General features: G+C 35.8%; 1 protein-coding gene across 4 annotated transcripts; it reads right to left on the bottom strand.

The window, feature by feature from the left end:
• Window positions 1–8,496: 8,496 nt before the first annotated feature.
• Window positions 8,497–24,113, bottom strand: LOC105057413 (lysophospholipid acyltransferase LPEAT1). Of its 4 annotated transcripts, none has more exons than XM_073248620.1 (9): window positions 23,448–24,113; window positions 20,668–20,784; window positions 20,509–20,546; window positions 16,631–16,689; window positions 15,683–15,751; window positions 14,033–14,166; window positions 11,241–11,381; window positions 9,370–9,443; window positions 8,497–8,943 (listed from the first exon to the last, which is right to left on the bottom strand). In XM_073248620.1, the coding sequence occupies exons 1-8, from the start codon at window positions 24,096–24,098 to the stop codon at window positions 9,399–9,401; spliced, it is 1,254 nt and encodes a 417-aa protein (XP_073104721.1). In that variant the 5' UTR covers window positions 24,099–24,113; the 3' UTR covers window positions 8,497–8,943; window positions 9,370–9,398. The 4 variants fall into 4 exon arrangements, with proteins under 4 accessions (XP_073104721.1, XP_073104718.1, XP_073104719.1 ...); XM_073248617.1 differs by having other exon boundaries at window positions 9,370–9,433; XM_073248618.1 differs by lacking the exon at window positions 8,497–8,943 and having other exon boundaries at window positions 9,028–9,443.
• Between the last annotated feature and the right edge of the window lie 1,504 nt (window positions 24,114–25,617).

Below are 25,617 nucleotides of genomic sequence, written 5' to 3'. Positions count from 1 at the left end.
CATCTCAGATAAATATATATTATTAAATATATATTTTTATATTAATTTAATGATCTATATATTTTTATTTATAGATATGCAAATCAAGCTTTTCATATGTTTCTTGTAGGCTCCTGGCACATCAGGCATCCGTCGAGACGGCAGCACGTCACGTGGAGACAGCGACGATCATCCGCCTACAGATTGACATTATTTTATTTTTATTGTAGTCTTATATTTTCTGTATACTTTTAGTTAGGTTGAACTCTTGATTGTAATGGAGATTAGTACTTTATTTTTATTTATATAAAATAATAACTTTTGGTTTGGTTAAATTTACTATTGAAGTTTGCTTTTGGTGTGAACGGTGGTGATTGTACAGGTTTATGTTTGAATAATTGATATATTTTTGTACAGAAATGTATGTATTCCTTTTTTTTGTATATAAAATCTATATTTTTTTTCTGTTAAAAAAATTAATGACGCTTATAAGCATCGTTAATAGACTGATTAACGACGCTTATAAGCGTAGCTAGTTACTTAACTGCCGATGCTTCGAAAAGCATCTTGGTAGAGTGGAGGACGCGTTGTCATTAATGACGCTAAAAAGTATGATAAAATTTAATTTTACGATCTTTAAAACGTCGTTAAAAAATATTGCAACGCTTTTAAAAAGTATCAGTGCTTTTCGTCTCAACTTTTACATAGACAATGTTTCGCGATGCTTCTTGAAGCATCGTAGAACTTATTTTTGATGCTTATCAACATCTTAAAATATCTTTTATAGCATCACTTTTTATCATTTTTACTGTAGTGATGCCAGAGGTGTTGCTGTTGCTTCGTCCATCTCTAAGATAGCTGCATCAACGTTGACATATTCACACGAGGTACTTAACCAAATGTTCAGTCTTCCTCCTTTGAACAATTTTTAGGCATGTCATATGGGTGACATGAATGTTGTGATAATTTTAAGGTGATCATGGTTGTTCATCTTTCTTTTATTTTTATATGTACCATCTTGATTGAACCTCTTTCTCTTCCTCTTTTTTTCCTCTTCTGCTCATCCATGAATGCCAGGTGGTACGTTCAAGGCTTCAAGAACAAGGAGTTCATTCAGAATTGACTGCATAAAGAAAGTACTTCAAGAAGAGGGTGTTCCTGGCTTTTACCGTGGTTCTGCCACAAACCTGCTCCGAACCACTCCAGCGGCTGTAATTACATTCACCAGTTTTGAGATGATCCATGGATTCCTGATTACTCTGTTCCCTCCCGAACAACATCCGCATACACTCTAACTATAGCTTATACAGCAGTCCTGATCATTTGAAAAGTTCTCCAATAGAACAATCCACCAATTGGTTTTCCGCTGTTCTCTACCTGCTATTCGTTCATTTATATGGAGGACGAGTCACATTTTCCAGCTTTTTTGGAGTATGATTTGATTACCTTACTTGCGTAGCTGGAAGTAATGCGGAACATGATTTCGGTACGGTTAAAAAGAAAGAAAGAAAGAAAGATTGTAGTTCTATTATCGTAAAGAAGGTGCACAAAGTCTAACAGGTGCAATTGTTCATTTTTTGGAAAAATGAGAGATACCGGAATAGATTGATGATGTTGACAACAAACTTAGGGTTTGTCTGGATTTTACTAGAGGATAAGATTGGGCTAAAAATCCTGTAGGACTTGTGGATCGAGTCAGTATAGAATTTTTTTTTTCTCTATATGATTCGGGTTGGTTCATTTCAAAGTTTTTTTTAGATATTTTATAAATAAAATTTAGCCAATTTTAATTTATGATCTTGCAGATTGTACTGGTTCAATCCATAAATTCTAAAAAATTTCAGTCAAATTTTATAGGGAAATATAATTAGACCCTTGGTCAAATTTATGTTCTGATCAATCAAAACTTTCTTATTAAGCCCAAGTTGATTTGTTGCATGCTAAGCTTGCTGGGGCTATTGTTTTCCATGCTACATCGTTTTTAATTAGAAAAAATTACATGGACACCTCTTGAGTTTATCTCAATTTACTTATATCTCCTTAAGTTTAAAACATCTCAATTAGATCCTTCAAATTATCAAAGTTATCAATGTACCTCTTCTGTCCATTTAAATGATAACGCTTATTTGTCCTTCGAAAAGATGAAAATATCTATCTCTCTCTTCAAAATCTGTTATGATGCCGACCCTCCCTATTTCAATATCCGTTGTTTTGCATCTCTTGCTTCTGACGATTGTTTCTGACGAGATTCCGATGACAACCTCCATCCCACTCTCCGTTTCGATCAAGCAGTGTCTCCTCCCTCATGCACGAGTGTAGCAGCCTCTTAAATACCTTATTTCCATCCGAGGGTAAGCCATGAAATTAAGGTTGAGCCATCCGAAAAGAGGAAAAATGGGATACCAGCCTTTTGCTCCCGATGCTAGAGATTGGAAGATGTTTGTTTTCAAATACCTTCGTTCACCTATGAGGCAGCCTTATCTACATATATTTCACCCAAATTAGTACTTCATCCTTGTCAAAAGAACCAAAGAAATATGTCCATTAGCATGAATTCAGAACTCTCAGACAAACCTAGGTCATCTGTGTTACCTTCGACACAAATGGCCGAATGATGTAACACAGGGTACCAAAGCAGATAGAGGTCACTAGATGAGGGGTGACAAGAATCAAATAATTCACATGTGAACAAAGACAATGCAATATCTCCTGTGTCTCCCATTGATTCCTGTTAGAAGGAAAAAAAGTCCTGCCTCCAAGAGTGAAGGCATGCTTACAAAAAATAATCAATTATGCTATTATACACCCATGTATTAGTACTGATACTTAAAGCATATATCAGCCTTGGTATCTCCAATTTTGACCTAGGATCTGCATACATCAGCCTTGGTATGAGATTTATGATCTCCTCTCTCATATCCTTCACAACATCTGAAGGAATTTTTTCCAATCTTTCTTGAATGCTAATGTTCCTCTTACGAATATCATCTTTTGGGATGAAGACTGAATACTTCGAATAATTTCTTGGAAGATGCCAAGTTTATTGGGTATAAGCTGACCCCGGATGGAAGAAAACAGGGATACAACCAGCCAGCATTGAGTCAAAAGCTGATCTCCATGTATATATGTTCTCTGATAGATTTTGGATTATCAGGGTGTGGTGCCCCTGCAAAGGAGAAAAGAAACTTTCGCTCCAACTTTCTCATTCGATCCTGCCAAACGAAAACATCAGCGTCCTTCGCCGGGTGGAAATAGGTAGCATACGATATCCCAAAATCATTTGCATTCCATAGGCTCGATTCCACAACCAGCATAGACATGTCTTGGCAGCCGGTAAGAAGAGAATCCCAAATCCATTAACTCTAACCATCAATCGATCTCAACTAAAATCACAAATTTTGGGAATCCATTATAGCTAAAGAGAAGACGAGCATCTCTTGTATCATTATATAGAGCCCAAATCGTAATCCGGTGCTCAAAATAAAGAATCGATGAATCACTCCAAAAATAGCATCAACCAAATCCCTAAACGTCATTAAGAATCTGAAAACTAGGCAACATAACAATAGAGCGCAGATCCTACTTCACTACCCTAAATGAGTAAATAGCTATAAAATCATTAGATACCCCCATAAAATCCGAACAAGTCCTCAAATCATAGCTACCATAAAAAGAACTTAATTCTAACTGCAATGGTGGATGCCTAGGGACATCAAAAATAGCAGAATTTGAAGGAAGAAATCGACCAAAAAAAAAAAAAAAAAAATTTTTTTGATCGAATCAAGACGGTAAATGAACTAAAAATCAGATCTTGAGAACGAAAAGAAAGGGAAGAAGAGATCAATGAGAGAGTGGGAGAGCATATACTTAAGAGCATGAGAGAAGAATCGACGCCGGAGCTCTCTATCTGAAGGCTGGACAATTCAGCCAATTTGATAGTTAAATTGAATTCAAAAATAATTTTCATTTCGAAAAAATAAGACATTATATGCGCGTCTTGTGACAGCATTTCATTAATGGAGATAAACGGAAGGGCACATTGATATATTTCGATAATTTGGAGGTTTAATTGAGTTGTTTTAAATTTGATGAGATGTAAGTAAAATTGAGATAAATTGAAGGTTTTTATTTTTTTTAATTATTATTATTTAATTACTATAATGAAGGTATCACCGGGAACATGCATATTGAATTCTTAGTAATCAAAAGTACTTTTATTCTGGATCAAGCTTCTATGTTTCCCCTAAGTAAGAACTAGTGATTTGGTACAATGGAGTTGCCGGATGTGGATGGGCGGATGAGATGCAAGAATTAAACCGACTTCTTATGTTTTCGTTGCGCTAGATGGTCTATGAAAGACCGAATCCGACGCCCACCTCGTCCATCAATGGCATCGTACTTCCTACAAAGATGAATCGACCACAGCCAAGCGGGCATGCAGTTTCAAGGTAAAGAGTGCAAGAGCTTACAAAAAGCCTGGCCAAGCGGATATGAGTTTTTTTTTTTTTTTTGATGAAAGTGGGAGGGAGATTCATCCAGTTTTACTTATATACTTAAAGAAATATGTACAGTAGATCAAAGCAGGGTTTACTATGAGCTTTTTAGAGATGAGTTGACACCTTGCTGGAGGTCAGGGCCGGCCCTGGGGCAGGTCAAACTGGCGACCGCCCCAGACCCCAGGCCTAGACCTTGTATTGATGTTCCAATAGGGTGTAAGGATGGCTTTCTACAATATTATAACAAAAAAAATAATTAAATAGATTAATGATAGATTTTATACACTGCTTAACGAATATATCTATAGAAAATTATTGCACGTAGATTAATTTTTTAATGATAATTAATATTTAAAATATGTTAATTTTTAATAGAGAAGGTTCTATTTTTTATTTAGCCTAGGTCTAAAAAATATCAGGTCCGGCCCTGCTGGAGGTTCCACCCAAACTTAAGTCCATACATACGTCCAGTCAAGAGACACGTTGAGCGAGGAATATTACAATAAAAAATCAAAAGTGCAACTATAGACCGTTATTACTTCCCTACTATCACTGCAACTTTTCTCCGATAAGTTCACCACCTTCAACTTTCCTTCCATTCCAGCGGCGTAGTCAGAATTTTCGCACTGCAATTTTCTTTTGATAAGTTCACCATCCTCAGCTTTTCTTTCGTTCCAGTGGTGTAGTCAAAATTTTCAAATTAAAAATTTAAAATATAAATTAAAATAAATAAATAAATAAAAATAAATTTAATAATATTACATTAATTGAAAATGAGAGAGAAAAAAAAGAAGAAAAAAAAAATGAGAAAAAATTTGAACTTAGGACATGGAGGTTGGAGGATGGAGATTCAAATTACTAAATAACTAAAATTTTTTATTTTATAAAGATTTAAAAATATATATATATATTTTTTAGATAATATTTATAAAGATATTACATCAAAACTTGGGGGTTCAATTCTGTTTCATCCCCTTCCTATTTATGAGTTTGAGCGCATTTCTCATTTCATTTTTCGTTTCTCCTTCGCAGAAAAAGGTAAGTTCTGTTAAGGAATCGAGCAACTGAGAGTATATTGCAATGGAATAGTAAGCCTCGAAGGAGAAAATTCTCCTATTCCTTTCTTTCCAGAGGATCCAACAAACCATTGCTACTACCGTGTGCCAGATCCGTATGCTAATTTTTCTGAATGGAAGTCAGTTTTGGTCTTCCCATATTTGCTGCACTCCATTGTAATTAAATTGTGCCTGGAGGTTTGAAAATATCCATTGCCAAATCCCTTTAGAATATTCACAAAGGATCATCAGGTGATCTGCTGATTTCTCTTGATTTGCATATAGCAGGCAACTAGGAGAGCCTTTCTTTGTCGCTTCTTCAGATTATCAGCAGTTATTATTCTGTTTTGGATGAGGAGCCAATTAAAAACTTTAATTTTCATTGGGGAGATTATAGACCATAACCTCAATGCATATTGCGGTGTCACTCCATGCAAAAGATGGTTATACTAGTTTTTGACTGAGAATTTTCCTTTTTGATCCCATTTTCAAATTGCTGAGTCAAAATGATCAGATGTGGTTGCATCTAAAAGAAGACTCTCGAGAAGGGCAAGTCTGAATTGGCTATATCTGCTTAGTGGGGATCCGAAGAGCGATCGCAAATCATTGGCAAGGAGATATGCAGTTAAAAAAGAAACAAGTTGGAAGGGCCTTTGTGGATTAGAAAAACTCTAATGCGTCCATGCAAATGTGTATGTGTGAATTAGGACAAGGTTTAGGAAAACTCTACTGTTTCTATTATTTAATATTGACCAAACATAATGTACGTACGTACGTCCATAAAAAGAACTAGGTTTGGAAAAACTCTACAAAAGAATAATAACATTATCTACGCCAAACAGGAGCTTTTTCTTTGTCCCTGAGCACACAGGTAATGAGACTTGGCGACGTCGTCGGGGATGCCCTCAGGCCTTGTAGAATGTTTTATTCTCTGATTTGATGGGGTGTGCCCTCCCCCACCTCCCCTCAAAAAAAAAAAAAAAAAAAAAAGACAACGTCAATTGTTTAAACCAAAATATTAACCAAATAAATAATTTTGTTTCTTGCTGGTATGGAGGTAGGGATGCATAACAACGTCACTTGTTTAAATCAAAATATTAACCAAATAAATAATTTTGTTTCCCGCTGGTATGGAGGTAGGGATGCATATTGACCTGAGCCAGTCCATAACCTACTCGACCCACTCCACATTATGAGCGAGAGAAATTTTTTGTGCACCGTGGATGGTGTATAAGATCCGGTGTTGAGTAAACCATTTTATATGATTGATCTACATAGCCACTACTTTTCAATGCACATTTAATACTTGCATTTCTATTTTTTTATTTAAAAATTTTACATAACGAAAATATTTCTGCTCTTTAAAAAAATTATGACATCCTATAACATATTATGACTTTCTACATACAGAATGTCATAATATGATCTACAAAATTATGATATCTTATGGCATATTATGACATCCTGCATTAAATTATAATTTTCTGCATGCAGGATGTCATAATATGATCCAGGATGTCATAATATGGCTCAAGATGTCACAATATAGAAGAGGCATTTTTATCCAACTATTTTCAATGCGCATTTAATATCTGCAGTTTCATTTTTTCGTTTGAAAATTTTGAATGACGAAAATGCTCTGCTCTTTGAAAAAAATTATGACACTCTGTGGCATGTTATGATATTTTGTGTCAAATTTATTACTTCCAGCACGCAGGATACCATAATATGGATATAATATGTCATAATTATTTTTAAAGAAGAGAGGTATTTTATCATTCAAAATTTTTAAATCAAAAAATAAACTTCAGATATATACTTTCTTGGGTTGGGGTTTCCGGGGGGGGAGGGGAGTTGTGGTGTGTTGGGGTGAGGTGGGCGGCTGAACTTTGATCTCTTACTAATTTAGCTGACTTGTTACTTGTTGGGCTGAACGTCCGCCCACGCATGTTGGGTTAAGTACAGGGCTGTGCTTAGGCCGGTTACCTAATAACTTGGGCTACGACGGAGATCACCAATACCCAGCACAACTTGCCCGATATATGCATCCCTAATGATTAAAATAATATTAATTTCAAAGTATCACATAACATAATAAACTACAGCTATCATTTAATCCTCGTCATATATCTTATCATCTGCTAACATGTAATAGAAAAATTTCCGACACTGGGCAGCATCACAGCCTGAGAACTCATCCCCGGCTCTGCTCCAAAAGAGAAAAAGAAAGGGAGAAAACATGACAGCATCTTCCTCTATTGTATTTTATTTACATGTCCCAGAATCATTTTTTACAAAACAAAACTTTTATCATTTTCTACCTGGCGGACTTTCTTAATGAGATTACTTTCACGTGGATCGCGCATGTTGAACTTTCGTGTATAATATAATCGAAAGCCTTCAAAACCCTGATTTAAGACAATCGTGACATTGTAACGGCTATTATTTTAAACCTTCGACTTTTGTGGCTCCGAAGTCGCTTGGAGATGACCTTTTGATAGCAATACACCTTAAAAGTTTCATAAAATCATTTAACGGATAGTGAAAGCCTTTCAATACTGGATGATTCAATCTATACGCTAAACTCATGCCAAATCTTTGGTGTTCATCTTAGCTCCTCTAACCCCTCGATGATCTATGGATAGAATTTCTTTAAACCTGTTTACTCTCCAATGACAGATCAGCTACAAATACATTCTAAAGCATGCGGATACTACATGCACCAGTGCTTCCTTGCGGCTGCACACAACCCTGTCCAGGCTTTACTAATTCAAACCCACATTGACTTGCACCGTATATCTTAAGCCCACCTACTTAGTCCACTGTAGGAGATATAAATATGGTCTAACAGCAAAATGTAACCTTGTCCAGGCCTATAGAACACAAACATGGATTGCTGGAACATGGGTTGACGTAGACTCCAACAATCAACATCAACTTCAATTTGACAGTTTTTTGGCAAAACATTTACAAAAACATAATTTCATTGTATTGAATGCAAAACAATGAGTTGACAATTGTTAATGCACATACCATGATAAATCTTGTGACATTAACAAGAATTGTTCAACAGGTTACCGAGCAAGAGAGTCTTTAAGTTTTGTCACATCTATTTCTTCTCTTTCTAACACACTTATCTGAGGATTTTCTAAAATTGACTGATGAACATAAAATTCAGACATCCCCTTAGTTTGTAAATGATAAAAATCAAGTGAGCTGTTGCTCTTGGAAATGCCTGGAGCATATTGGAGTGTAGAGGATAAGTGGGTGTGAAGAAAAAAAAAACTGATTCGTGTGAGAAAGAAATACTCATTCCAATATCTTGCTTTCTGTTCTATTCTTTTTCTTAAACTACAGGAACATCTATGAAGAATTTACAGGCCCAAATCCAAATTAGCTTTGACATAATAAACCTGCAGGAAGACCAAAGAGATGATTTAGTTTTGGTGATGCAGACTCAAGAAAACGATGGAATGAGCATAAGAAGACGGTTCATAAATATTAGAGACGTTAGTGATTTATTAATTATTAGTCTCCAAATGTACAAGACTGAATCTTAAGCTTTGGGACATGGTTCATGCATATAAAGAGCCCATGGCATCAAAGGGTATCCTTTCTAGACAAACAATTTGCGCTAATTAAATCCTGGGAATGGGGTTTTACAGCATGATGGAATGCACGGCACCCATCTCTCTGGAACAAAATGAGGAAAACAACTAGCACTTCTGGCAATAGTGGTAATGCGGAAACAAGCAACTAACTGATTACACAAACCCTGTGATCCAGGTCAATAGTTTTTCAGTCATCTTTCTGATGTAAAACACGAGGTAGACTATTACCATTCAGCACAGCATGGTAGATTCGCTTCTCAGCCAACCCAATATCTGAGAGCATTAAATTGCCCTGCAGGAAACTGACCAACAAATTAGATATCAAAAACATTAAGTGAAGAATTAATTTTTGTACATCTTATCATATCCATCAATAAAGACTTAATCATTTGTGAACTCTCTTTTAGGAGGTTGGCATCCCTCTCCTCTTTGGAGAGGTTCCCAGTTCGACTAAAGTTTGGTGGCGCTCCCACCAAATTTCTCAAAGACAAGAAAGTTTTGTATGTATCCATCGGTTATTTTGAACTAGGTAAAGTTTACTACTAGAGAAAGAAATGAGAAACAAAATCTTAAATGTCACATCTATACCACCAAAATCAAAAGCAAATTTTACTGACTACCAATGTGAATGACAGATCAATTATTTATTTAGCATGATGTCTATAAGTATGCACCTTATTATCAGACAGGCACTATATTGCAGCCTCTAAGCTTTTAAAAATCTCTAGGCATTAGTTTGCTTGTTATCTTCCACAATCTTGACAAACTAGCCTCTAGAAAAAGAACCCTAGGCTACGCTTAAACATAAGTGCCAGCCAAGTATTTGACCCTATTATCACAAAGACACTATGCAGCCTCTAAAATTTTAAAAATCGTTAGGCATTAGTTTGCTTGTTATCTTCTACAATCCTACGAACTAGCCTCTAGAAAATGAACCCCAGTCGCTGGATCATTCTTGTTCTGGCCTAATGGTCATCAGGGGTATGAATCTGAAGGATGAAAAGATACTAGTGACAAATAATATGTCGAGTTGTTAAACGTTAGGACTAAGGATACCTATGTTTCACTTAGTATCACTTTGGGAACATTTACCAGTCCTTTATTTGTTCATTCAAATAATGCACAGTACGATGGATCTTTCCTAATAAAGAAATATTTCACTCCTTTTGAAAATCTAAAGGAACAAGTTTTAGACAATAAATGCCACTTTGAAGAAATAAGAAAGGACACAACCTTTTCGTCACATATTTTAAACAAATTTTATGGGGAATGGGACTTGCAACTTTGACCTGAATCCTTTCACCCAACCTGATCCAATGTAGATCTGCCCCATTAATTCTACTTGTCAAGTTTGGCAATCTTGACATAGTCTACAATTTCTCCACTCTGTTTTATTCTTAGAGTCTATTCTTTTCACTCCCCCTTCTCCTTTACCTTTCTTCCTGAATCTCACCTAATCCATCTCCTCTCTTATTCTCCCTTCTCTTTCTTTCCCCTCTTTTGCCTCTCTGTTGTCACCCTTAACCTACTTTCCATTTCTTCTCCCACTCTTCTTCTCAGCTTCTCTTTGCCCATTGTCCCTCAATGTTACCATCCCTCAAAGAACATTTATTTCCTCAGTTCTCAGTTTTTGAACTCTACCACCTAGCTTCTTCCTTTTCTGCTATCTGGACATCTCTTCCTCATTACCAATCAGACTTAACAGAGCTAGCACAATTCCCTGCAAACAATCTATGACATTGCTAGCACAATGTAACAGACTTATACTAGCTACAATGACCTGGTCGCCTGATCTAGACCTAATGCTTGTGGCGGGATCTGTGTGCCCTAAAGAACCTAATGGGTGTAAAAAGTGCAATCTAGACCTGACCCTAAGTATTCTGATTAGCAATATCTCAGGTATGGGCTGTGATCAAGACTGATGATAAAATGGGTCAAGTCCGGATCATCCAAATTCCAAACCTACCCAGCCCAAATGCAGGCCCAATATCATCATTTGGAGAAGATCAGAGCCATTATGACCTTTTACATCCTTGATGACAGCAAAACTATACATTCTTAGTGAAAAAGCTAAAAGAAAGAACACAATACATGCATACCTCGGTAGCCATTAATTTCCGAACGTTATTAGCATAGAGTTTGGGGTCGTCCTTTTCTTGCTCAGAAGGATAATATACAGGCAAATGGATCACCTCAAGATGATTAACAAATTGACAAAGAAGCAAAAACACATGACGCACCTGCAAACTTCTAAAGTGTTAATCACAAGATGATTACTAATGTGCTAGAAAGTTTAACACAATGATTTATAAATTCCATTCAAAAGTTCCAGCTTGGCCAAAAAACAAAGGTGAGAGAGAGCACCCAAGGAGTGAGAGAGAGAAGAATGAGGTGTATGCACGGGTGAGTGGAGGTGAATGAAACAGCAATTTGCAAATTAATTACCATTTGTCATCAGCTCTATCCAGAAAAGTGAATAACTTACCTTTTGAAAAGACATATCATAGGAGAGCACAAGAAGAATAAACAACAAACCAAGTAAAATGAGACAATGCTCAGTTATCTATTTAATGTTGTTTTCATTGGACAGAAAAGTGCAGAAAAATTCATGCATATAATAATAAAAATAAAAGCAGCATCTATTCATCACAAAAATTATTTGCAAGTCAATTCTTGCTCTCTTCAAATAAAGCTGTTTCAGAACCATGTTCCTTTGACTCAAAAACCTAACTAGCTATAAGATGTTGGCCGATTGGTTAGTCAACCTAACCAAGTATGGTAAGAGTAAAACGATTGCCTGAGTAGAAAAAGATTTCATGAATGATGTAAACCAGCCCTCCAAAGGCCAACCTACACTACTTTTAAGTTCTGGTTTTAGATCAAATCTGAAATCGACAGAAAGAAGTGCGGAAAAAATTGCACATGGGAGCGCAAAAACATCCCAGAGGCATAGAACCAGCCTCAGGCCAAACCAAAACAATAAAGCCAAAAAAATATCCAATCTCTGTAAATAAGCTGATTCTTTTACACCCTTATTCCATCTCACAAGGAACCAGGGAAACCCTAATTTGATCCTGTGGACACTAGTACCCATAATATATCCAACTGTGAATAATAAAACATAAAACCATTGCTGTTAACAATTATATTGGGAAAAGAGGCAGGGACCTCCCTAGTCCACACATATTCCAAGAGGAAGCATATAGTCTCCCTTCAGTAGATGTGGGATCCAAATAAGTGGTTGGCTCCTCTTACGGCTGTGTGCTGAAGTTGACTGCTAAGTTGGCAAAATGAAAGAAGAAAACTAAACCCTAAGGACCATAGCTAGATCTAATCTGAGCTGATTATCAACTAGACACTCAAAATAATCAAACCACGTGAAGACCTAAGATCAGACCTAAGACCAGCAGTAACTGAAAACAAGCAAAACTTGAAGTAAAATTACAGCAAATCAACTCGACCGTTATTCTCCCAAATTTCCTCTTTCTTGCAATCAGTGCTCGTCTTCAGCTTGGATTGCATCAATGAAGGAAAAAAGCATCAGGTACAAAGCTTCTGTATCAGTCTATGCTGTTTGACAACCAATCCACTGTCTTTTCATTCTTAATGTGTAAGATCAACGTTCCACTATTTAATTTAAAGTGGCTTGGCACCACAGCTTTAATCCAATATTGCGAATGGCTTACCAGTAACACACGGAGAAGTTAACTAACAGCAGTCTAGCAATCCAGCAATGATATTTGAATCTCATGGCTCCTTATAAACAATAAAAATTTAAGCAATCAACCTTTTAAACAAAAGAAAACTTGATCATTGGTGAGGCTTTACTGTTTGTGAGACTACATGATTTCTCTATATGCAGTAGTAAATGCTTGAGATAAGTGACAAATGTCTAGGTTTCCAAAGAAAATGTGATAAAGGTGTCTGAATGTCTAGGTTTCCAAAAGGAAACAGACAGGAACATTTGAAAAACTTTACATAGTGGGACATCTGTATCTTGTAAATAGGTCAATGCAGATATGTATGTAAGCATGTTTCATATATAAATAAATTGGAGTAACTACGTGGCAACTCTTTATTAGACAAATACCTTTAAGAGAAGTTACTTTTAACCATGGTATCTTTTATGTCAGTCTGCCAGGTGGAGGCATGGAATGGTGATGTCATCACAGCTTGATGATTTCTATTAAGAAATGGTCAAGAGTCCAATACATGGACAAGCCTAAAGTTCAATATACTTCAGGTACGGAAACGTAAGGCAGATCAACATGAGCATGGGGATGTGATGGTCCTGAAATATGTTATAAATGGGACAACCTAAAACATCTTTTAGGAAAAACAATTATACTTGATATATTGCATTGACAAAAAAGTTTACCATGTATTACATATGAGTTCAACTATACAGATGGGCCCAAAACAACCTATAAATAAACACAATATACATTTAGATGAAATATGCAACAAACAGCCGGTGAACACAATAGATGACTCAGAGAATTTGGAAGAGAAGTGGTGCTGGAACAAATTATTGAAGGGGCTACGACATGTCCTTTATTTTCATATCTACTCAAAAAGCTATGCTTGAAGACATTATTAATTCTATTATCATCCAAAATGAAGTCAGAAATATTAATGATTCTAGCAATTAATCACCACCCCAAGTTATATACAAAGGCATTAAGTGAATGCCTGGCCTCCTGGTTTAGCTCATTATAAATTCAGAAAACAAAAAACTCGTGTTATCAGCAATTACAAAAAATTGTTTTATAATAGAACGAACGAATGACAAAAAAAAAAAAAAAAAACTCAGCTATATATTGGCTGAGTATTACTAACTAAGAAATCAAAAACGAAATTCAGGATTTATCAAAGCTCATAGATTTCTTACCCCAGATATGGTGTCCCATGCTGGACTGAATCTATTGTAAGGATATTTTAGAATCACTGGAAGCACTGGTTCTTTAGCTAGAAAGGCACCTGTCTTGAATGGAAGAAGGTAATTGCCATTCGTGGTTGTACCTTCTGAATTTAGCAAAATCGGCCAGTTAGAGCATGAGAAAATAAAGAAAAAGCAAAATTATTGTTAATTTCTAAAAAAAATATAATAATAATGAACAGATTGAAACAAAGCTCAAAGGAACTAAGAGGATATAATTCTAACCAGGTTGGCATTGCACATACAATTGTCTATATGTAATGGACTAGTTCATGCAGGACTACTAACAAATTCTATCATTGAACCACAAGATTGCATGAATGCTTAAGTGGCCTATACCCTCATATTGTTTAGATCATTTCCATATACATACCTCTGTACAAAATAGTTCCCCTTAGTCGCTTGGACCCATGGGAAGCTGGTGCCAGAAAGACTTCTTTCATTCAGGTGTTTTAGACAACACACCTTCATCCACTTGGCCATATCATGTAGGCAATAGGCTGACACAATTCTTGGCCTTTTTTCAAGCAACGATTTGATGTTTTCTGTCTATTTTGATTTTACTATTTCAACATATGGACTTACCCCTAGGATCTCTGGTGGTATTTTTTATTCTGTTAACTCTATTGATGTTATCTCCAAATTGCTTATCTCTTTTGTATGCATCTAGGATCCGATGCATGTCACAGTAATAATGACTTGATTGTTACAATTCCTATCCAATTCCACAAAGCCAACAGAGTCTTCCACTTTGGTAGTGCTCATAAGCATCAATCTAAGTCACAAACTTCTCTCAAGGCACAATACCTCAGTAGTCATGACCTCACTCTTGATCTTAGTCTTGTCAGAGAGAAATGTTCTCACATCCTCAAAATCTCAAACATAATTTTGGTCTCCACTAGAGCACCACAATAATTCATATCCATATACTTAATGTCATTTGGTGACGCATATAATTGTTCACTCTTAGTGCACCTAAGGCAATGTAAACTATAATCTCACCTAATTACACTAACATCAGCATATCCTTGTCACCCTTCATTATCTGTAACTAGTATATCACCACAAGCATTTAGCTCATGTAAGCATTTTTTTGCTTTCTTTGAGTTCAATCTTTCCAATTCTGTTATGAATTGTTTTTTTTAATCTGAGATTCCTAGCAACAAAACCTTTCTGTCATTTATCACTTTCTGACTCTGGCATCCCACTACCAAAGTTATTTACATGTATATTCCTACCTTCAAACTCTCAAAGAATTCCAAGATCTGTTCTTTCAACAAAAATTGCCATGTGATTCCACATATTGGTATAGCAATAATGATACTTTGGAACTTCTAAGAATTTTATCTCCAAAGAATTCTGCATCTTAGACTTAACATGAAAACCTAGGGAATAAAAAGAAAGATGGTCGAACAATATAAATATTGAATAAGTTTTATTATATGATTGTCAACCAAAAATATCATAATTTATTTTCCCTACGTACGATCCCAAAGAATTGTTTGATTGTATGCACATTAAAGAGGAAGAATCACACAAACTCAGTTGACTGGTAAATAACAGTAGCGAAGAAGATTATAAAAAATGATAGCACACGTTGACCTGGAAAGAGCATCATCATTGGATAAAGCTTGTTTTGATGGGCCTCTTGAATTCTTTCTGTCAGAAGACCTGCATGCAATAAAAATTAAATTCAGATGCAAACAGACCAAATACTAGATGTAGCTAACCAGTTTTTGGCTGATAAGACTACTAGAAAAGTGGAAAACAGAGCATGTGTGGGCCATCACTAAAAAAGACCAGAATCAATTTCCTCTCAGTTTACAACTATATAAAAGATATTCAGTTGCATATTTTTTGCATTTTAAAACTCCAACAATTAATGATGGATGGACATATGCTCCAAACTTCTTAGTTTACTAGAGCATTAACTTGAAGACCTAGAGTCACTTCAATTTGTTGGTGTTGCTACTTAATTGGTTTTGTTACTTAGCTTATTGAGAAAAAAATGATCTTTTAGGATTTCTCAATATTTGAGAAAATTACTCACTAGCAAGTGCATGATTTATAAGGTGCTACCCTCTCATGCATTCTCAATTGCATCCCCATTTCTGCAAGCTCTTTCAACTGTATATGAGTATACTGAATCTTAAGACAAAGGACTAAAGCAAAGACATGGGCCAAGAGAGTCTGAGATATGAGTTTTAGTGCACATGCTCTGCCTTATAATGACACATCAGGCACAATTAGCATTTCTATAATGATGTGAAAAATCCTTCAACATGTCTGTAACATCATAGTCTCAGGCTTTTATGTGTTTTATTTACCAAATTTATTTATTTATTTTAATTTAAGCACAACAGTTCATATTTGTTACATAAAGAAATCAAAGCCCAAACTGCCAAAAGAAATCAAGCACCTTGCATGCTCCATTAGTAGAGCAGCAAGTGTAACACCTTGAATAGAATGGCTTACATTTACAATAAAAAATATAAATTGCATTAAAGAAATGCATGTAAAAAATATTAAGATTTCTGAAAGCTAACATACCCGAAACACCCTTAGAAGATTTTGACTCTCGTTGAACATAGACACAACCAAGACACTTGCTGCAAATAAAAGTAAAAGTGAAGCCATTATTTCTGATTAGCAGATTTAAGTTTCACTCATGAGCTAAAGCACACAGCATAGAATGTTCATATTATAGTGTGAAATAATACAATCAGGATGCATCCTTCTAAGAAATATAAAACATAAGTTTTAATAGAATGACAGAAATAAAAGATGTTTAACCCAACTTATGCCACGAGCTAATGTAATAAAATGTGCAATGTAATATGGTGAAAGGGAATAGGGTTTTAACTTCTGTGTAAGGGGAAACCTGGCAGCTAATAGGATCTGAGAAGATGAACTCAGCAAGAAATCTTTAATGACATGAGTTTTATTCACATAGATTTGTCTATGGAAGTCCCTGTTTAAATAATGGTTTCCATAAAACTTTTAACCAAAATCAACAAGCCTTACCTTATTTATATGGCATCAGATTTGTATGTCAAAGTATGATCATTTAAAGTTTGGGAACACTTTATGATGAGTACACATCATAAAATCCTTTCAACTGGCACTTTATTTATGATTAGACAACCTTAGGCAGGGAAGGTCTTGCCATAACTCAAAGGCAGGAGGTGGGCTGGAAATCAGTTTCATAGTTAACCTAATGACAATAGCGAGCAAACCACAAAGGTTTTCCTAAAATCTGGAAAGAGTACTGATATACAAGGCAAGATTTAATAATAGATATATTATATTTTAGTTGAAAAAAATATTTGCAGCTTTAGAAATATACAAATGCCTATATAAGCTGAATTCATAATGAAAAGCAAAAAGAGTGAAAGCACTTACAATTTATCCAAGGGAAAAAAGGAAATTAAGTAATAAAATGAGTAAAATGGCAGCCAGAGAGGAACAAGAATTGATGAACAGGGTAACAGATAGGGCCATCGGGCTTGTGTTTTGTACAAAGTGAGGCTTGTTTCTCCACACATTTATCCCTGCTCCGCACACACATACAAACAGGCCAGGGATTAAACATAAAATGGCAATTGAGATCAAGGACCAGGTATGAAATTCTTAGTCAGCAGGGATTAAATATAAAATGACAGTCAATCAAGGGCACCGACCTCAATTGCTGCTAACACAAATGTATGCACCACAAACGAAAACAAGTATGAGCAAGGAGTTGCTAACAAAGGCCACCTGACTTTGTGAAAGACTCAGGCTTGTGGTTTTCAACTCATTAGTTGTAAGTCACTACAAATTAAAACAACAAAATAAAATTTGAGTGGCATCATGAGGCAAGGACCGTGCAAGTCATATAATGTTGGTTGGCTATGTTAGAGTAGCATCTATTATTTAAATTATAGATGGCAGGAACAATCCATCGGATAGATGCATAAATCGTTATTCAAAACAGTTTAGATCAATTTGCTTACTGAGAATTTCTATGGGATTAAGGGTGTCTTGAGAAAAAGCAATACAAAGCTTGACAAGATAAGTATATGCACAGCCACTTATGTATTTAGTATCATGAAGCGAGAGCCTTCATCATTATTTCTTTTCAATTTTTTTGCAATACACTACCAAATTTTACTAAAAAACATATAACAGAATAACAAAAAGGTCACCATAATGAAAAGGCATGCTTAGAGTCATAACAAATCAAAATTGATGTGTGATAAAATATTGTGGTTAACTAAGCAAGCTTCAACATTCAAGTTGCTGTAGAACTGCACTAAGAGCCAACTGGAAGCCTCATATTTGTCTAAATTTTGATATTCAAATGCTCATTATTTATGCAATTTGGAACTTGAAGCCTTATGCTTGTCTTAAATGAAGTAATTTTTGACATTCAAGTTCTCATCATTTCTGCAATTTGCAAACAGTTTATACCATTAGTGGATGGGATGGTAGCATGAGAGTCAGAAATTAGAGTATGAACAAAAGTTTTTGAAGGTAAAGATCCAAAAGAATTCGCTGAGCTAATATGAATTTAATTTCAAAATTTAAAAAAAAAACCTAGTTTGTTTCTTAAATACACCTAATTACAGTTGGTGTTAACAGAGAGGCATCACAATTATAGTCTCGATTCCCTGGAATAGATAGATAAAGACATCAGTTATGTAACAGAACATAAGCTTTTGATGTGGTTTGACAGTTCCATGTTGGCCTGAGTTGACTTTATATGACAAACAGTTCAGTTGATGATGATGCATGGGCTTAATTTTTAGCCAATGTAGAGTGCATGTTCACATGATAGGTGTACCAAAGAAGAAAAAGAGGAGAACAATTTGATGACACAGTGGTAGATTTAGGAAGGACAGATGAGTATGCAGTAGTTTAGGACTTGCACTTATAAAGCAATAGAGAACTTTTCAAAATAGAGTGATCATGTATCAGTGATCAGAGAAATCATTAAAAAAATTCAATGGGGATAGATATGGAAGGCTCAGATTCAAGAACTGAGATTCTTGATGAAATTTGTGAAAACTAATTAAAAAAGGTTCACAATCTTAGTCTCTCACAAGCGTGAACAGGGGGGCTTTGTTAAGTCTAACTTAATGACAGAGTTCAGTGGTTTCTGATTATGGCTAATTAATGAAGTCGAGCTTAAATTAAGATTGCTATCTAAAAGACATTTGGGGACAGTTATTTTGGTTATTTGACTCTTTAATATGACAGGACAAGCTGGTCTAAAAATTAAACAAGGATTAAGATGCAATAGCTAATGATACCAAGCTTAGTTTTCCTCCATGAAGTTTGATTATATTCCTTTCTATTGTTATTTAACAAAAATTGTTTATCTATTCTTGTTTTCTGTGAATCAATTACCTAAGATGCTTGGGTTCATGAACTTTTTGATTATATTCCTTTCTGTTGTTACGTAACAAAATTGTTTATCTATTCTTGTTTCTGTGAATCAATTACTTAAGATGCTCTGGTTCATGATACTGCTGAACATGATGCTAAATCAAGGACCAACAATACGTGGGTTGCAATTGCTAAAGCCACCGGGCTTGGTTTTCCTCCACAACCCCTGTTGTGTTTTCTCACCTCTTTCCCAGATTGAATTGCCTCGTGAGGATTTAGTTGCACAAAAATCACCCAAATCCTTCTTCTGATGGTTATCTAAAAGCAATTTCAATATCCATTCAGTTATTAATTTTTTAAATTCCCTTAATGGACATATCAAGTCCCTCCTAAGTGATAGAATTTGCTAAACTTTTCTGAGCCCTTTCTTAATATTCACCATATATTTTAAAATATCAACCATGCTTCTAGCATGATCAAATTAAGAAAAACTAAAACTACAATTGGTCCATAAAGTGAAGAAACAATAACCTCGGTTTGGGAATTGGTGAAAGGAAGGGAAAATGAAAAAGGATATAATATATGCAAAAGTAGGAAACAAGCAGGAAATTCATCTGGTGCATCTCTCAGAAACTATGTTTTCATATCAACCACATTATTCAAACCACCTAAGAAAAATGTTTGCTTCTGCCCCTCTTTATAATTATGCTGCAGTAACACCACATGAGGGAAAAGCACATAAGAATTAATATATCCTCGTCACTACACAGCACTCCCAGGCTCTCAATGAGACAACTACTTTAGGAAGTATGACAGCTAACTATAAGGCTAACAGCATAGCATTTATTAAATCAACAAAGAATTGAGAAATATATCAAAATATTACTAGAAACACTACACATGAATGCTGAAATTTCTTTCTTTTTTTAAAGAAAAACAAAAGGTAGAATGTTAAATTTAAAATAATGGTGCCATCTACATAAATGGTGAAGTTACAAAATTAAGGTCCAGCTAGCATTTTAATTTATAAGAAAATCTAAGCAAATGATATAAGTCACTACCTGATGATACCAATGAGGGGAAGCCTAGCCACTGATCTCTTCAGAAATGAAATCCAGGATTTTTTTGCGAAAATAGGAGAGTATGTCAGGATAAAGTAAAAGTGTATATGGTTTCTGGTTTAATGATGTCTACATACAAAAAACAAGACATTAACCTACCTTTGCAACAAAACTTGGAAAGTATGACGACATCTGAAAGAGAATATCCACATAAGATATGTGATTAGATACAACAACCTCTGGTCTTTCAGATTCAACAGGCTGCTTGTCCTCATCCTGAGTAAAATTGAAAAGTATAATTAACAAATATTTTAATACGAACAAATAATAGATAATTTCATGAAGTCTCTGAAGATCATACTCTGCAAAGACTCCCTATCAGAATATGTATCTATGTTGCTACCATGTCACAGTATTAAAGATTATCAGTGTGCCTGATTATATTGCTCCAACCTTTATAGAAGAACAATCAAAATAAAAACAAAAAAAATCCAAATATTGGCTTTTACAGTCAGCAGCAAGTGGAAAATAGTGCAGTTATTAATCCTTTTTACTATGGTAAAAAGGCAGTTGAAGAAAATGTTAATTTAATATGCTGCAGTTATCCATTAAGGTAAACATCACAAACAATAATTTATCTGGCAAAGTATAGAACATAATATGGGTCATGACAGAACTGTGAATTTGAACTAACATTTTAGTAATGGGCACTTTGGCTATATTTACTGTCTTTCTAGGTATTCACTAACTAGTCAATTGAGTTGACCTAACATTGACGGAATTCTATCAAATGCAAACTTCATTAATAACATATCGACATTCAAATCTCCATATGCACCTGAATAAAATTCACTATCATTCTCTATATCTTCAGCAACTTTTGGACCTGTACGGAGGGATCAACCTTCAAAATTGAAATTGAAAGATTGGCCTACCAGGCAACCTACGTTTGGGAGAAAGGTATTGGAGGTGCATGACAAATGCATTGGACTAAAATTTGAATATGTCAAGGCCATTGACCAACAAAAAACATTGATCGTGCTGCCAAGCAGGTGAACATTTAATTAATGATGGAAGATGAAGTTGATAGTGGGAATGCCGTAGATGCATTTATTGATTATGTTTAATTTATCCTTTTAAGAGATCAATTCAGTTTAAACGATTTTGCAATAAGCTAGATGAGGAAATTTAAGAGAAGGTTTTCTAGTATATAGATGTTTCAAGAGAAAAGAAGAAAAAAGGCTCTTTTTTTTTTGTATGAAACTAAAATTGGAAATCATGTAACCCGAAAAGTAAGCAAATTCCAAGATTTCGTCCAAGATTTTCCCCTTTTTTTATAGAAAAAGCTTGTGCATTCCACAGAAGAAACTGTCCATAACCTCAATAGCCTTCAAAAACTTTAAGAGTTGAAAACTGAAGCTAGCCCGCTTTCCTGTTCCACTTCAGTCACAGTTACTTGACCACTGAAGTCTGAGCATATCATGTTTATGTCTCTAATCCAACAAGAATATGAAAATCTAATGATTGAAATGTAGGCCAGGCATTCATATGAGCACAAAACAAGCAACCGAAGTGTGAGTTCTAGGACTTGGTACTCTGCCTGCTTGTGCATAGATCTCGCTTCCAAGGGCCACAAATCCAAGCATTTGAAGGCAAAAGAACTTGAGCACTCCCTCTAGTGCAAATTTTCTAGATCTGGTCAATGTCTCCATTAAAATCCTTGTCTAGAAAGGAAATGCTAGGTGACTTTTCCCTTCTCTTTACATAGTAGTCTAAATAAAGGTCGAGATTGTGGCACAAAGTCTATGAGAAATTCATAACAAAATTAAAAAGAAAATTTATGATAAGATTGAAAACAACACTACAAACAGAATCTATAAAGATGGCTGATCTTCTTTTGTTACACTCTTCAGGGAAAAAATAAAAAGATCTATGTAAAGTACTTCAATAGCCATGGCTCTAACGCCACAAGTTGTCTCATAGTGTAGAATACACATACAGCTCCTTGCAATTATGCTAGAACTTGGTTCTAAGAGTAAACTGAAAGGACTGTTTGGGTGTCAAGACTTTACTCAAAAAAAAAAAAAAAAAAAAAACAAAGAAATGGGACTAGTTCTGTAAAAATCAACAAAGTACAAAACCTGAAGAATTGAGTTTTTTTTTTTTTTTTTGAAAAATAGGTACCCAGTTTATTTAAAATAAAAAAGTATCCTCTTCATTTTCATAAAACATGTCTTGCATAATATCATGTTTTATATGTCTACATTCAAAAACCCCTGAAGGGAAGAAGATGTATTTATTTGGACTCATTCTCTTAGGAAGAAGGCACATTAATAAAATCTAGTAATACAACCTAAGAAGGCACATTAATAAAATCTAGTAATACAACCTACTTTCTGCTTTAAAAAAAATAATATATATATATATAGGCATGCTTGACATGTGTTAATAATTATTTTTCTGTAAATTGTGTTTAAGTTGCTTATTTGAGAAAACAAGGGGAAATGATAGACAAGCACAGCATTTGTAAATTACAACAGAGACAGAAGAAGCTAGAAAATTTCTCAACCGATGTAGCTCAGAAATGAAGATCATCATGATATTTCATCACTAGTCCTACACCGTTTACAATGTCACTATAAACTTACTTATTTGGCATGTCTAGCTCGTGCATTTCCCCATTACTAATATTACTTTCCACAACATTATTCAAAATGTAGCGTGGATAAATGGAGTAATCTATAGTTCTCCACTCTCAGGGACTCGATCCATCAACAGTCATTTTATGATGTTCCGCAGAGATATTATTGTTAATAATTCTTCAAGAAATACCGAACAAGACAAGAAAGTAGTCTAAGAAATCTTCACATCATTAAATTGACATCAAACACGACAACATACTAATCGAGAAAAAAAATCTGACATCATTGAATTCATACCTCGGCGGAGCAACTCCGATGGGACTTGCGAATCCAATAAAAACCGAGCACAAATAGCAATACCCTGGAGAGAAATCGCCCCGTCCGGACCACCACCACCCTTCTCCACCCGACCATGTGGGCGTAGTCATCCTTCCCGTCCTCCTGGTTTGGAGCGTAGAAAAGCGTGCAGAGACGGCAGATCAGGTAATATAACACCACCACAAAGATCCCGACCACAAGCCGGATCGGGACCAGCGTCACGAGGGCGATCCCCAGGAGCACCTTCTCCACCGGCTGTAGCTCCCCGCGGCCCATCGTCCCGTAGGCGTCCTTCCGCACGTATGGTGCGTACTTTTTCTCCAGTTCCTCAAGGCTCTCCGAGGGAGTCGCCGCGTCGGCGGCCTCGGAGGTGGCGGATCCGGGCTTCAGGAGCGGCCGTTCGTCCTTCGCCTTGCCGGAGGATCCCCCGCCGCCACCGACGCGAGGGGACTCCTCCTGGGAGTCGAGGGATCCGTTGGACCCCCGAGATCCTTTAGCTCCGACGGCATTGGGAAGAAGCAAAACCCTAACTGTAACCCTAGTCCTCTCGCAGGGGGGAAGCCATTGGTGGGTGATCCTTGGAGAGAGTGGAACGGGGCAGCGGCTTCGCGGAGTTTTGGGCGTGGCCATCCGCCGAAGTGGTGGCGCGGGGAATCGTACGCGTAGATCACAGTAGGATCATGGATCTAACGGTATGGATTTGTCTCCTCATCTCTGATGGTTTATTAATTTACTGTTTGCTTTTTTGTCTTATACCCATGCAAATGCCAAATTGAGTGCAAAACGCGCTGGCATGGAATTATGCAAAAATTATTGCGTTTTACTCACGCTGTGCACGCCACTAATCGCCGCCGGGTATCTCAGTGGGCCGTCCTGACACTAGCGCGTGGTGAATGGATCCGGTCCGACTTGCCCAATAGTCACTCGCCACGTTGTCTTTGTGTATTTAAAAATTTAAAATTAAATAAGGAAGGGTTGATATTCTTGGGAAATTATTAGCTGGAATTGTGGCCGTCCAATAAAAAGCTGACATATCATCCGAAAAAAATCATGAATCTTTTTCATCCGAATCAATAAAAATTATCAGCTAATAAATTATTCTAATTAAATTTTTAATAAAATTTTTTTAATGACGATTGATATGTTAATTTTTTATTTATTAGATTAAGATATATATATATATATATATATATATATATATATATATATATATATATATATATATGGTAGAACGATCGTATTCAATAATTTTTTATTATTCATCCAACATATATTTTGAGATTTAGATTAATTTATTGGACCAAACCCATACAATAGTTTATCATTATCCACATCAATGGTCGATGGTGTGCTCCTATGCAACAACTTCTCTAAAATATATGAGCCTAGATTTTGGTATGCTTAAAGTTTGGGTGACAATGTGTTGTAAAGATCTAGTTACCATAACATGTCGCAATCTCGGGGGGGCATATGAAAATTGCTGGGCCTCATCTAAATCTATCATCTGCGCTAATGTTAGGTATGGTTTTTAGTGTTACGAATTCTAGAAGGCTTGTAAGATGCCATGGATTGGTGAGAGGCATACCCAACCCTCACATGGCCCAAAGACAAGAGGAATAGCATAGAATGACGGAGCATGGAATATGCTGGTTTTGATCCCATTGACCGGATGAGTTTTGATTTGGACGAAAACCATTTGTAGAAGAGCTGAACCGGCCGCCTTAAAATTGAATCTAGACATAGGGTGATGTGACATGGAAGAATACAGAACTGGCGGATGATTGTGATGTAACAAGCGGCGACATGAATCCAACATAGAAGGCTATGCCTCCAAACGCTGCTCATCTATCCATTCTCTATGCTGGATTGGCATGTTTGGATAATTGGGAAATTTTGTTTCTGCAAAAAGTCCACAAGCCCGTGTTAATTTAATCAGTCAACTGGTACCACGTTGGACAGCAAATTGGCAAGGAAATTACAATAGGGACATATAATTGCTCTCAAACACGTTAAAAGTTGACAAGAATAGAGCAACTTGAAAGCTTGTCTACCCAAGATTTCCAACAAATTAAGAGCCGGTTAAGAGTCAAACAGGAATTAAGGAGTGGTTGATTTACGATTGGAATTTGAGTTGAAATTGGAATTGGAA

This window comes from Elaeis guineensis, chromosome 14 (assembly GCF_000442705.2).
Source record: "Elaeis guineensis isolate ETL-2024a chromosome 14, EG11, whole genome shotgun sequence".
NCBI classification, from domain to species: Eukaryota; Viridiplantae; Streptophyta; class Magnoliopsida; order Arecales; family Arecaceae; genus Elaeis; species Elaeis guineensis.
The sequence above is the reverse complement of the archived record's forward strand: the minus strand, read 5'-3'. Positions and strand labels throughout refer to the sequence as shown.